Below are 13398 nucleotides of genomic sequence, written 5' to 3'. Positions count from 1 at the left end.
TAACGAATGCTAGTTGCTAATGCTAATGCTAATGAACGGTCAAGCGGTAGACTGGGCGGGGCATCAAGTCTATCTAATTCAGTTACCGCTGCTCGCCATCGCCGAGCAAAACGGCAAATGTGCAGTTTACAGTGACGATGGTGGCAGATTTACCATTCAGACTTTGTGGTCATTTTTTAAACGAGTGGTTATTATTCATGACAATGATCATAACAATTTCATTAAACAATTGCAGTTTCTCTTTATCATTAGACAATGACTGTCACATCTGACATTCTGACAACTGTTGTTAGAGATGTTTAGCTTTAGCTAGCTAGCTAGCTCATGTGATCTCCATGGCTTGGTCATAAGTTTGTTTACTTAAGCAAACGTAGTTATTGACTTTCCTCCACTGGTGAAAAGTAACTAAGTACATGCCTCAGTTACTGTAAATGTATACAATTTATACAGGGAGGTTTTACTGTAATGGAGTATTTCTGTTTACTGCTAAACTTTATAATCTGTTACATTTCAGAGGAAAACTGTTCTCTTTACATTTAGCTGGCAGCTACCATGCAGATATTTTTTACACTTGAATCATGTGATGATCTTATGAAATATAACACTTTTTTACTGATTAAAGTACCCAACAGCTACATCAAGATACTGTTTACGTATTATTACAGTGAGCACGATCTATAAATATAATATCTTAACAATAATGTAGTACTTTTAAAGGGGGCACTCAGCATCAGGATTTATGTAATATGAAATAATCCAGTGTCAGTTTGTTGTGAGGGTCAGACACTTTTATGTGTTACAGCTGCCCTTTGTGAGTTCAGATTTTTCCTGTCTAAAAAGATCACACTTGACTTATATAAATTATATCAGTTATTTACAAAAAGTGTTTAAGCATTAAGCATTTATGTGTCTCCACAGTTTACAGTCTTTACGTGCTTCTCTGGCATTTAAAAGACTTACACGTGCTGCCTGAATACTTCGGGGTATTTCCTGAGATTCCAGTTTATTCAAATGGTGGTTAATTTTTTTCAATTCACCACAAGTCTCAGTCACACTGTTTCTTTTTCATTTTAATACATTATTTCTGATGAGAGGAGCTGTTTCAAGTCTCATCAAAACTGACTAATGTGGCAGAAACAATTACAGAGCGGTTTCAAGAACACAGGAGCAAAAAAAAAAAAAAAGGCAACAAAAAAAGACAACCTGCATTTCAGCAGTGACGAAAGTACACATGCCATCAAGTCCTTAAATTTACTTTAGCATTTTTGTTAAATGTTCTTTATCAATGTGAGGTCAGAGCCAAACGGGAACATTGTGGAATGAAAGCTGACATATAAGCAACAAAGAAACATGAAACACAGGACTGCCATTGTGAATGTACCTCAAACAATCCATTCACAGACTTCAAGGTTTCTACAAGTCTGTAAGTTTGAAAGGGCTTCATAATTAACACTGCACATTTTTATTAATCAGTTGCTTTATGTCGCAGTTAATAATTCTAATATTCATTACACTGAAGAATTTGACTGAATCACCAAGTTTTTAACCACAATTTAGCATTTTACTTTGAACATTAACAAAGGCATATTCTGGATTAAATGCTGCTCGAAAGACCCTGCAAGGAAAGGAGAAAAAAATTACATATTTCAGCGTAAACGATTGAGGTTGTTCAGTTTTCAGGATCCATCAACTTGTGTACTGAACTCTTTCAAGTGGCCTTATCCCGCTGTATTTAGAAGTCGTGTTTCTTAGAGATATCACTCATATATACCACTTTGAATGTCATAACATGATGCAGAATGCTACTGTTTGTATGAAGACTGTACAGTCACATTATTGTGCTTTACAGAGATTATGATTTCAGTGATAATCATACCATTTTCAGATCAATTTGTTTCGGTCTACAACTTCTTTTATGTTGTGATAGTTCGTGTTCAATTAAAGATGTGGTGTGTTAAAGGTTCAGCAGAGGTGCTAAACCACCCAGATTTCCGTGAATGTTAATGTTTAATTCATAAGACTATGACATTTTTATTTTGAACTTATTACATGCTTTATCAAGCAAAAATGCTAGCATTTCTCTGGTTCCGGCTTCTTCTGGTATTCTTGGGTGTCAGTTTGTTAGTTGGTTAAACAAAGCAGTTTAAATATATGTCAACGTGGGCTTCGGGAAATTATGATGGAGATTTTTCAAAACTTACTGACACTCTCAAGACCAAATCGTTAATTAAGAACCAAACTGATGGATTAAATAGTCGTTAGTTGCTGCACTAGTGGTCTGTGTTTCAAGCAAAGTGGCTCACCTCCACGATAAAACACAGTTATTATCCCACTATCTGTTTGGAGTAAACACAGGAACCGGGTGGGTAGCATGAACAGAGATAGTTAACATGATTACATAATTAAATACCCGGTGCTGTTGCGTTGGTTGCATGTCGTGACTAAATTTCAATTGTCATTTTTTTTCATAAAAATTTCAACACGCAAAATTTTACTTCCTAAATGTCAGAATGAGAGCGACAGCGACACAGACGGTGAAATCTGCACTTTATCCTCCGGCTTGAACACAGGATAATACTCTTGACCTTAATTTGGATGGTTGCTGCGGCTGCCGCAGTTACTTCATGTTGTCTTATCTGACCTTTCTGTGTGTGGAGCTACCTTCTTCTTCCTATAAATAATCAGGTAAAACATTCTGGAAGACAAAAATAAAAAAACTAAATTACCATTTTGTGTTCACCACTTTTGTAGCATCACATCTGCATAGAGCAAAGCTGACGAGGGCTGGAGACGCCTGTTTGATCAATAAGCAGGAGTTCACGCAGTCTTTTAAGAGATTAAAAAAACTCTGAGTTCAAAGTTTGTAAAGGAGAGTAAGTCTATTCTAACCCTGCAATTAATGGACACAGAGACATGGAGAACAAAAACAGCATCGATCAGGGTCATTCTTAATGGTCGCCAATAGTTCTGCACCTTCTTACCGACATCACAAGTTACCATAATTCCCTCCCAACGCAGTGCTTCAAAGATATAAACATTTGTACAATCTTTAGAAAAAAATTCACATTGACTGTGCTCAATCTGTCATCTGGAAACAGTTCATTCCACAGCAAACACCCCTCTGAGAAGGTTCTTCTCTCTCCTCAGTAAAACCTCTTGTTCCTCTCCTGTCTCTTCTGGAAAACCACGGCTCCCACCACGGCGCACACGACGATTCCCAGCAGAGCACACAGCAGCAGCAGGAAGACCTTCCAGCCTGTGAGGGGCGTGCCGCGGAAGTTTCCGGTAGGATCGTCGATGTTGTCTGTGAGGGACGAACAAAGCCCACGCTCAGGTCAGAATTTCCACTCGTCTCATTTGCAGATGATTGATACCTTCCTGACGGGAGGTAACTCCAGAGGTATCAGAGAATCACTGAGCTTCACTATTAGAAGCACTTGGGTTTATTTTCTTTGGCCAACTGTTGCATTGTAAACTGAGTATTTTCATTTGCTTCCTGGGATCCTGAGGGAGGTTTCTGTTGAGATCAGGCCTCATTCATTGGTAGCTGAACTGTGGGCCTCCTTTTCATGCATTTTCCAATTCAGTATCTAGTTACCATTTTGAATTTTATGTGTTTTTGAGTGTGTTCACACTGACATAGGTTCATAAAAATAAAATTTATTTTGTAAGAAAGTGAATATATTCATCAATAACAGGCTAATTAGGACTTTTCATTTGACTGTCAGGCCCACAAAGTGTCTGCTTAAAAAATATCAGCCCTTGGACAAATGTAGTGGATGACCCTTGCTTTAAAGGCACAAGAAATTCAAAAGTGTTAAGCTTGTAAGTTGTCTTGCCATCAAATCATTTTTAAAATTGCTTCTATGTTGTTTATTTACTTGACTTTTATTATATTCATGGTTCAGACGCTGTGTTTTGGCTCCACCTGAGCATCTCCTCCTGTAGCACATGTGATTGACAGCCATTCTTCTAATCAGAACTGACAGGAAGTGACTCTTCACTGCAGGACTATTACAGGCGACACATTTGGCAGATGTTTCACCATGAAGAATCGACACAGTTTAATACAATTGACGAAAAAAAGGAGATTTGTGTGTAAACTGAGCTGTGACTGCGAAGTTCAGGAGGAGGCACTCGACTGTTTTTGGATTTTTGTGGAGCTCAGTAATGAGGGAGGTTTTTCAAAGTAATAGTGACATTGCAGTGATATATACAGTATATTTGTTGCCTACACACATTTTACTGTAGAGATGTTGGAGTGCTGATGAAACGTTTAACAGCTTGTTGCATCATTAACTCCGCCCCCTCCCTCTCTATCTGCTGCACCGGTACCCACAGAGAGCACTGCAGAGCCTGTTTCGTCTTTTTTGGGGTTGTTGAGTGGAACTGTGTGTTGATATTTGAGTTATTAATAATCTGTCAGTGTTCAGCACAAACTTTCCTTTTGCTTTCTGGTTGTGAACTTAGTGAAGATGTTTCGTAGTGTTTTCAGTTCTGGTTGTTGAGAGCTGCTACCTTCATGATGTGTGCCATGTTTGGGTGTTGCCAAAGCAACCTACAACACAAGGTTTTAATTGTTTCTGCAGTCGTCATTGACTTTGTTTGCTTCTGATTTAAATGTCCACACCGGCCTGGACTTCCGCAATTAGAATCAAAAAAATAAATGGTGATATTTAGCCATTACTTAACATCTTTCTGTGCACAGCACATCATGATTTCCTACATCCAGATGTGAAAGAAGTGCAATTCTAAATCAAGTTTCCTGTAATTTCTTCTACCTTTAGGGGACTTAAGGAGGCTGACGCTGGGCTCGATCTTGGTCCAGTCCAGGTTCTCCTCTTCAGGAGTGTGTTCTACCATCAGCTGGTAGAGCTTCATAGAGATGATGTCATGATTATCTGGAAAATGATATGAGTTTAAGCTATTAGTCAACTGGTAGTAATCTTTAATATAATACTTAAAAATGGTATATAAAGCTATGACAGGAGACAGAATGTAATAACATCACATTTCCACTTTAAGATGGTTTAAACCTGATGATGTTAGAAAAAATAAATGGTTCAGCCACGTTGTGTTTGAAACCTTCCAGAATCCAGAAGCAGATATGAAGACGTCTTTATTTTAGTTGTCTGTTAATGTGTAGCTGTCAAGCTTCGACCTACCAGACAGATCTCCTGTAGCTGCTGAGGCACCAAAGAAATATCCCGTCGGAAGACGAACTCCTCCGATGTCGATGCACTCCTTCCACTCATTCTTGTCATCCACATCAACCATCACCTGCAGGACACAGACTGGATGTAAATGATGCAGCGTAGCACTGCAAGTGACCCTTTTTCATATGACAAAGCTGAGAAACTATTAAAAAATATAAAGCAAGAAAATAAACTGTTTAAACTGAATCCAGACACAAATATTTTAAAGTACATTAAAACTGCACATTTTTTTATTATATATTCAGACAGTATGTAGAGTCAGTCTGGAGCCCTGTACGGCTCAATTCTTCACCTAATTGAACTAAATTCTGAGCTGCAAAAGCAAAAGAGTTTCTGTACATACAGTGAGTCTTCCTTTGGAGTAGCGAATGGCGAGGTATGTGTCGTGCTCTCTGTTCCTGATCTCAGCCGAGCAGCCTCCCAGCTCCGACGATCGGCCATCTTTGCCGTGGTCATAACTCACTGAGCCGTTGTTCACCATGGCTGAAATGTACGGGAAGGAACGCTAGTGACAGAGAGGAAAGAATCAACAAAAAAAGGCTAAAGCAGGCGTAATAAACACATCTGACAGAAGGATGATGGACAAATTAATACAGAAAACTTAAATATAAGAAGCTCACATGATACACATTAGCTACCTTCACACTGCAGGCATCTTTAGCATCAATTTAAAACTGACGGTTAAATCAGATGTTTTGGATATCTGTTCATATTAATTCAGAACAAAACTCAGGCATCAGTACATTTTCTTTATACCCACAGACTTGAGCTTCTAAATTGAGTAACTGAACCAAACTACATTTTTTGACGGTATTCAGCCATCCTATCAACAGCTGGTAACACTGTCAAACTTCGATTTTTGCATCTAAAAGTAAGACGGATGCCTGAGGACCTTTTAGTACTCTGATTCCAAACAGTTGGGGCACTGTGTAAAACATAAATCAAACAGAATATGATCATTTGTTGTTCCTTTTGGATATCTACTCAACTGAAAACAGTATAAAGACAATATATTTAATGTTTGACCTCATCAGCTTCATTCATTTTTGTAAATATCTGCTTATTCTGAACCTGATGCAGCAACAAGTTGGGACAGGAGCAACTAAAGACTGGGAAAGATGTGGACCGCTCCAAAAGCACCTGTTTGGAACATTCTACAGGTGAACAGGTAACATGATTGGGTATGAAAAGGCTCAGTCGTTCCCACCAAGGATAAAGAGGTTCACGACTTTGTGAACACATGATTGGATAAAGGATGTTTCTACATGGGCTCTGGGACACTTTGTAAAACTGCTGTCGGTAACAGTATACTTGCAAATGTATGCATTTCGTTTTTATTGACGTTTTACACAGTTTCTGTACTTTTTTGTAATCAGAGTCGTACAAAGTGATCATGTAGTTCTGATTCTAGCTTTGAACACTTTCAGCTCCAATGTGAAAGTAGCATATTTCACAAGACAAGCTCTGGAGAAATAAAAACAACCTCCTTAAAGACATGTAGCAAATGTTTAAACAGCAAATGAGCCATCATGCTAAAGAAGATGAACTTGTCTTTTTTGCTGTAAAAACAAACATGTGAAATAATGGCAAAAATAAACTAGATTTGTAGTGTTAGCAAGCTTAAAAAGTCTCACAACATTCCAATTTAAAGTGAAGAAACAGAAATTTGCATTGAGACAGCATGCTGACGAGGAAAACCTGAGCCACAACTCACATCCGTCGCATCATCGTTAGAGTAAGTATCTATAAACACGGCCAGCCCGTGGAAGAGAGCATTGTTGGAAAACACAGGCCCTGCAAAGAAACAAGCTTGTCAATCGTCTCGAGCCACACACTACACACTTACATCCATTCCATGGAGGTCATTGCGGAAGGTATCCAAAAAAATAGCCAGGCCAAGATACTGATCTTGGTTTCCAAACACAGGGCCTAGGATGGAGGCAGAGATGAGGCGAGACATGAGCACACAACTCGAGACACTTTTCTGTGGTCAGCAGTGATGGCAGCAAGCTGAGATGGTGAACACAAACATCTGGACATGACGGAAAAAAGCTGACTGATGGAGTGAACGTGATGAATGATCATTAACACTCATTAACAGTTTTTGAAGCATTTCAGTGAGAGGCAAGTCAGCATGACTGGGACAAACACACACCTTTGATTTGACATTTCTCTGTCTGAGAAGCAGAACTTTATTCATCTCACTCTTACCTTTACATGCTGTTAATAACAGTGATGCATTCTGTCTGCTTTACCGTGCCATGTGACAATAGCAATTGTGCAAAGACAATATTTTTAAATCTTATTTTCACTGCTTAAAACAGGAAAGAAAAAAGGCTCCAAATGCACTGAGTAAGATTATTTTTTCATAGAAAAGCAACGTCTTGTGCAAGTACACAGTATTTGAAAACTGCAGAAGACGTAATTGTAATTTTGTAAGCTGACGTTTTTTTTTTCTTTTCTTTCAGTAGACGATCCACTGAAAAAAAGCAGATACAGTACAGAAGATTTCAGCCGTGCTGTGTAATAATCATATGCATCTGGACAGCATCTCACCTGCAGGAGAAAACACGGCAGAGCTGCAATATTGTGGTCTTGTGTCGGAGCAGAGCCAAACTGCTTCTGCCTTTCAAAGTGACTGGTTTAACATGCGTGACCATGCAGGTGAGTAGAGAAAGCTCTGTCACTATGCTAAGCTTTTAGTAGCTCTTAGTAAATATACCATATATCAAATATATCATTCTGATGCACTTTGCCTTCTGTATCGTATGATGTGTAAGATTTCAACCAACGGATTACTGGAGGGCTTTTATTGTGATGCAGGAGCAGGAACTTATTAATGTTTTGCTTTAAATATCACAAGGGAGTAGTGGTAATAATAAACGGAGCAGCCACAGGGAACTGGTTAGATGAGGAGCTGCAGGTGACATGTGAGTACTGCATTTTGGGTAAATTCAAACTTTGATGCAGAAAGACCAACATAACGTGTAGGGAGATTAATCGGAGTTTCTTCCACAAGAGTAGCAACTCAGCAGTAAAGAACCATGAGGCTGAAACAGCCAACATTACCTGGATGCAGTCTGTCCTTTGTGTACCAGATAGCAATGCCATCGCCGTGGAGATTCTTCTTTCCTGACCCATGAACTTTAAACTGCACATGCATCTCCCAGTCCTTCAGGTGACACGGCTGTGGAGCAGAGACAGAACCAGTATTTCTTTTTATGGAAGCATCTTTAAACAAGCAAAGTGTTTCATTTTATACACCACACAGTTCATTCTGACAGAGTATCAATTAAAAGTCTGTAGAAAGGAAACTTCAGCACAACAACAACCACAGACTGAATATACTTTGCAAATGTCACTGTACAAGTTTATCAGTTACAAAAAGTACACATTTCATTTCTGGTTTCATCTTTCACCTTCATCATTCAAAGTTCATTGTGAGCTATGAACATCTATATATTGTAAAGATGAAAATATCTACCATACACATAAATATAGAAAATATCAATATGAGACTAAATTAGATGTAACAAATGTCTCCAGAGAGCCCGGCTGAGTGGGTGTGGCTTCAGATGAACCTGTCAATCAGCCTAAAGATATGAGCTTTGTCTGCACTCTTTCCTCACCACAGTATTCCAGATGGACCCCTGCTTGCTTCTCTCATCTGGAGTGAGTCGCACATATGAGCTCGTCACCAACGTGCTTCCCCAGAAGTCCCACTGGCTCGTAGGGCTGCTGCCAACACCTGCACGACAAACAGATGAAAGGCATTCATAATCACACAGACCAGCGCGTTTGTGACAGAAAGGAGAGAAATCAACTCATCTTTCAAAAATGTCACTGTTAACTCAACAACAGAAGTTGCTTTTGGTGAATCCGACTTTTGTTGTTGACCAGATCAGCTTCAAAACTGTGTGAGGTGCCCCAGTTAAAAGTTTACAGGAGATTGCTCCTTTACAGTGTGTGCTTTGTTTTATTATGTAAACTTGATCGCACCAAATTGCTTTCACCTGGTTGTTTGTATTTTCAGGTGGCCTCATTTCAGCAAAGAGGCACGCCTCGTAGACATGTAGAACAAAGCAGTTACTCAACATTTACTGAGTCTCAATTGAGAATGAACACCAGTAACTACCTGACACATTTTCCTTCACCTGCATTTTTTGCACACGCCCTGAGCAAACACTTCCGTGTCCTGAGAGCCTGTTGAGCGTGCTGATGTGATGTCGCACATTTTGTCATCGTGAATTAGGGATATTTTGTCTCATAATTTCATGTAAATAAAATCCTTGCAATCTGCAGTGCACTCCTCCACCTACTTAACTGCAACAGCCTCAGGCACCTGCAGCAAACTATTTGATTGAGTGCAGTGGTAAACTTGCTTTACACGGTCTGCAACTTTCAGAGCTGTGTGAGTTTCATTTTTAAAGGGTTTTGTTCTGAACTTTTTCCACCAAAAATTTACCACAGTCAGTGATAAATGTGGTTTCTTGAAATGGGGAAAAAAAGATATGGTAATTTAATTTACCAGCTATTAAAGGATTATACCACACACACACACATAATCTGTACTCATTATTTTTAATGCTGATTTTTAAATGCAAGCTATACGTTTAGGGAATCCACTGGATTCCATTCAGTTCTCTATGATATGACTCTTAAAGCTTTTTGTTGCTGTGTAGTCTTTCACAGTCAACATTTGTATTAGTCTTTTTTTTTTTTTTTGATTGTGCTGTTTGATGCTCACTGTAATGGATTACACACCTAAAGGAAGCTTTAAGTTCCTTATAAAAAGAATGTCATAATACATGGGAACATTTCTACAACAAAGCAGGACGATGTACAAATTGTTAAGTTAGCTGTTTAGCTGTAGTTTGTTAAGATAGCTGTTCAGTGTGCGTCATTTGCAGTAAATTAACTAAAACATGCATAATCGCTTGTACGGTTAAATAAAAAAAAAACGCATATTTTACTATATGTGCAGCTAAACCTTCAAATTAACATTTGAGACGAGCAAAGGCGGAGTTTTTAATATTACGAGGAGATGTAAGCAGGTCCAGAAATGGTGGTATGACGAAAGTATTAAGTTTTTAGGTTTATGGTGACATTAGCAGTCTTCTGTGTTTTTAGCTAGATACCAATTTCACTAACTTTTAATATGACAGTCCTCACTGCTTCTGTTAACTTAGATATGTTTTGGAACGGATTTCATAGCTAGTTATAGAACTAAGTCGTTGAGAGTGAACCATAATAATACAAAGCCGATCAGATTGATTGATCAGATTACTTAGGCAACAAGTTACAAATGCCGCTAAATGAATTGTAAAATGCAGCGAAAGTTGAAAGAATGGACAGAACATCAGGTTAGCTAACGAGCTAACTGAGCCATCTTACCTTGGTAAGGTTTCATTAACGAGTGCTCCCTCTTCAGGTATTCTGTGTTTCCGTCTGTTAGATCACAGCACACCAGACACATCTCAAATGTCAAAAAGACCAGTGTTGTGCTCAGAAATGCTCTAAAGTTACCCATTTTGTTCAAAGAGCCGCGGAGAGAAACTCTCACAACAAATTAGTTCTTCGAAACTCCATAAATCGAGCCGGTTCCTTCTCTATTATCGTCCGACAAGAAACCACACAAGTCCGACGTTTACTGCCAGACTTCTTAAACGGGGCGGACTGATTTCTTCACTTCCGTATTCCCAAAATTGTACTTGTATAAAAAGCAAAATCTTAGTGTTACAAGAAGTCAAATTAGCTTGACACACGTTAACTATAATGATTCGGAGGAAGCTTAATGTTTGTTTCCGCACGGAAGATTTTTCTAGACGGCGGAAATTTTACCAGCCAATCACAGACAAGCACATCGCAAATTAAGCCAATCAGGGAGCTCGTGATGTCCACTTGTTATCCACTAGATGGCGACAGAAGACAAAAAATAAAAACACAGGTCCAGTGGTCTGTGTAGTTTCAGCCGGGAAACAGTGGAGCCTAAACTTAACTAAACTTATGATACTCACCATATATCTATGCGGACAGATATTTCTCACAGTATGTTGCTCTGACTCACTGTGAGCCTGTATCATACATTTTACAAATGCAAATTTGCAAATTTCTCTTTGGAGATGAATAAAGTATCTATCTATCTATCTATCTATCTATCTATCTATCTATCTATCTATCTATCTATCTATCTATCTATTTTAGATGGTAAACAAAAATGTGTCATAGGAAGACATGATCTTTTAATGTAGTTAACACACGCTGTATGATGTTTTTCAATAAAATCGATAACAGGCAAGAGACACATACTTGTTATTTGGCCAATCGCTGCCTCTCTAAAGTGACTAATTAGTCTATCAAAAGTTTTGCTCAAGGCAAAAAAATATATATATTTACTCTTTTGAAGAGCAGTGAGAAAATAAATGTAACTGCAAATATTGATGCCAGCATCAAAGCCAAGTATGAGTATATATATCACATACAGTATTTAATCACAATATGCAATAAAGGTATGTGTGGGTTTCCTCAAGGAGCTCCGGTACTTTCCCACAGCCCAAAGACATGCAAGTGAGGCCAGCTGGTGCAGCTGTAGGTGTAAATGGTCGTTGTCCATGTCCACAGCGTACCCTGTGTGCTGTGCCAGTAGTATCAGCCAGCAGCCCGCATAGCATCCACATGCAGCAATTGGGTGACACAGAATAGTAATAGTAGTAGTAATTTTCACTACAGTAAATTATGAAAGATTTAACCCTGGTACCTGCAGGGCTCTGTTCAGACCATTTAAGGACCAAATTCTTATCCAGTACTCTTCCAACTCAACTAGACCACACACTGTATTGTCCCACACAATGCTGCATATCTTGTACCGCTCATTGTTCACTGAGCATGAAAAAGACTTATTTTGGAAGGTATTTTTATAAACTAGCTAGCTATACCTCACCATGACCATGAAAGTGGTGGTACTGATGAGTGCTGGCTCAAGTGAAGCTCAGGTTATGCCCAAAGACAGAAAGCTGCTACTATTCACCTTCAGTAAACTTTCCAAGACCCAATAATCTGAAAATTTATCCTTACCTTTAGTACAGGTGTAGTGTTGCCTGCAGTTATCCCCAGATACATCCAAACATCTCAAGATCTCAAAGCTGGTCAGTAACCATGTCTCCTCCTCAGCATTATTGGTAACAAAAACATTTGTTGTCTGCAGGAAACTCTGAGCATTCACAACAACAGCCCCAGCAGGTTTCAGATGTGTTCTGCTCTTTATCTGCAGCCGTACAAGGTGAGTTATCGTCCGGCTGCCGTGACCAGTGTTTTTTCTCTGGGTGTTCTTACCATTCATTTCTCACTGTAGTTTGCACGTTTGCCTCACCAGATAAGAGCATGTCAGTCCCTTGTCCAACATACAATTACTGCAAAAAAGTCTTAAAGCAATATCACTATAACTATAAAAACAAAGGTGATGGCATTTCTGCTGCATGTTCTATTTGAAATTACTACAAGAAGTCATCAAATCAGAAAAATTAAACCCTACATGTCATGGTCTTAATAATGCTCATATACTACTGATTTGACCTCTTTGGAGCTCTGTCAACTCATACTGTTTTGAAAACTCTCATAAACTGCAAGAGTGTTGATTCCCAGAGATTAAGCTAGTTAGCATTCAGCTAATGACTTGATGAGTACTGTGCTTCAGATAACTTGAAACTTTCAGCTTGACAAGAGGTTTAGTGTTCACAACACTTGTGGGTTCAGGCGTTGAAGGTCCAAGAAAAGTCCTCAGAGGCGTGGACACCCAGAAACTGAAAGATGGTGAGACGCTCAAATGCCATCCCGTTGAAGTTCACAATGAGCTTTTTGGTCTTCTTGCTGTTGAGGGTCAGACTGTTGACAGCGTACCACGCTCCCAGGTGCCGGACCTCCTCCCTGTAGGCCATCTCATCATTGGATTTGTAATCAGTGATGGCCTGGAGGTCTCGCCACATGCAGCAGGTCAGCCCTGGATGAACTGCTGGCCTGAGTGTCACCTGATCTGAAAGTGGCGTTGCAAACAGTTCAGCCTCTGGACACAGCCAGGCTAACTAAATCATAATCTGAGACGTAAATAGTGATGTGTGGTATCATTCAATATGGACATATTCCTCCACCTGGGCTGACGTCAACAGTGATTTCTGTTGGAAATCTA

General features: G+C 39.2%; 1 protein-coding gene across 1 annotated transcript; it reads right to left on the bottom strand.

Annotated features, from left to right (window-relative positions):
• Positions 1-1049: 1049 nt before the first annotated feature.
• Positions 1050-10815, bottom strand: lman2 (lectin, mannose-binding 2). Its single transcript, XM_041943920.1, has 8 exons — positions 10611-10815; positions 8846-8964; positions 8286-8403; positions 7063-7145; positions 5560-5721; positions 5166-5280; positions 4782-4901; positions 1050-3304 (listed from the first exon to the last, which is right to left on the bottom strand). The coding sequence occupies exons 1-8, from the start codon at positions 10744-10746 to the stop codon at positions 3144-3146; spliced, it is 1014 nt and encodes a 337-aa protein (XP_041799854.1). The 5' UTR covers positions 10747-10815; the 3' UTR covers positions 1050-3143.
• Between the last annotated feature and the right edge of the window lie 2583 nt (positions 10816-13398).

Source organism: Chelmon rostratus, chromosome 9, assembly GCF_017976325.1.
Source record: "Chelmon rostratus isolate fCheRos1 chromosome 9, fCheRos1.pri, whole genome shotgun sequence".
Taxonomy (NCBI): Eukaryota; Metazoa; Chordata; class Actinopteri; order Chaetodontiformes; family Chaetodontidae; genus Chelmon; species Chelmon rostratus.
The sequence above is the reverse complement of the archived record's forward strand: the minus strand, read 5'-3'. Positions and strand labels throughout refer to the sequence as shown.

Excerpts from the sequence above, each read along its gene's own strand:
- lman2 (XM_041943920.1), bottom strand. The coding sequence starts at position 10,746 with ATGGGTAACTTTAGAGCATTTCTGAGCACAACACTGGTCTTTTTGACA. Across the intron at positions 7,146-8,285 it reads AAAGGACAGACTGCATCCAG|GCCCTGTGTTTGGAAACCAA; the intron begins GTAATGTTGGCT and ends CCTCCATCCTAG. Across the intron at positions 5,281-5,559 it reads ACTCCAAAGGAAGACTCACT|GTGATGGTTGATGTGGATGA; the intron begins GTATGTACAGAA and ends TGTGTCCTGCAG.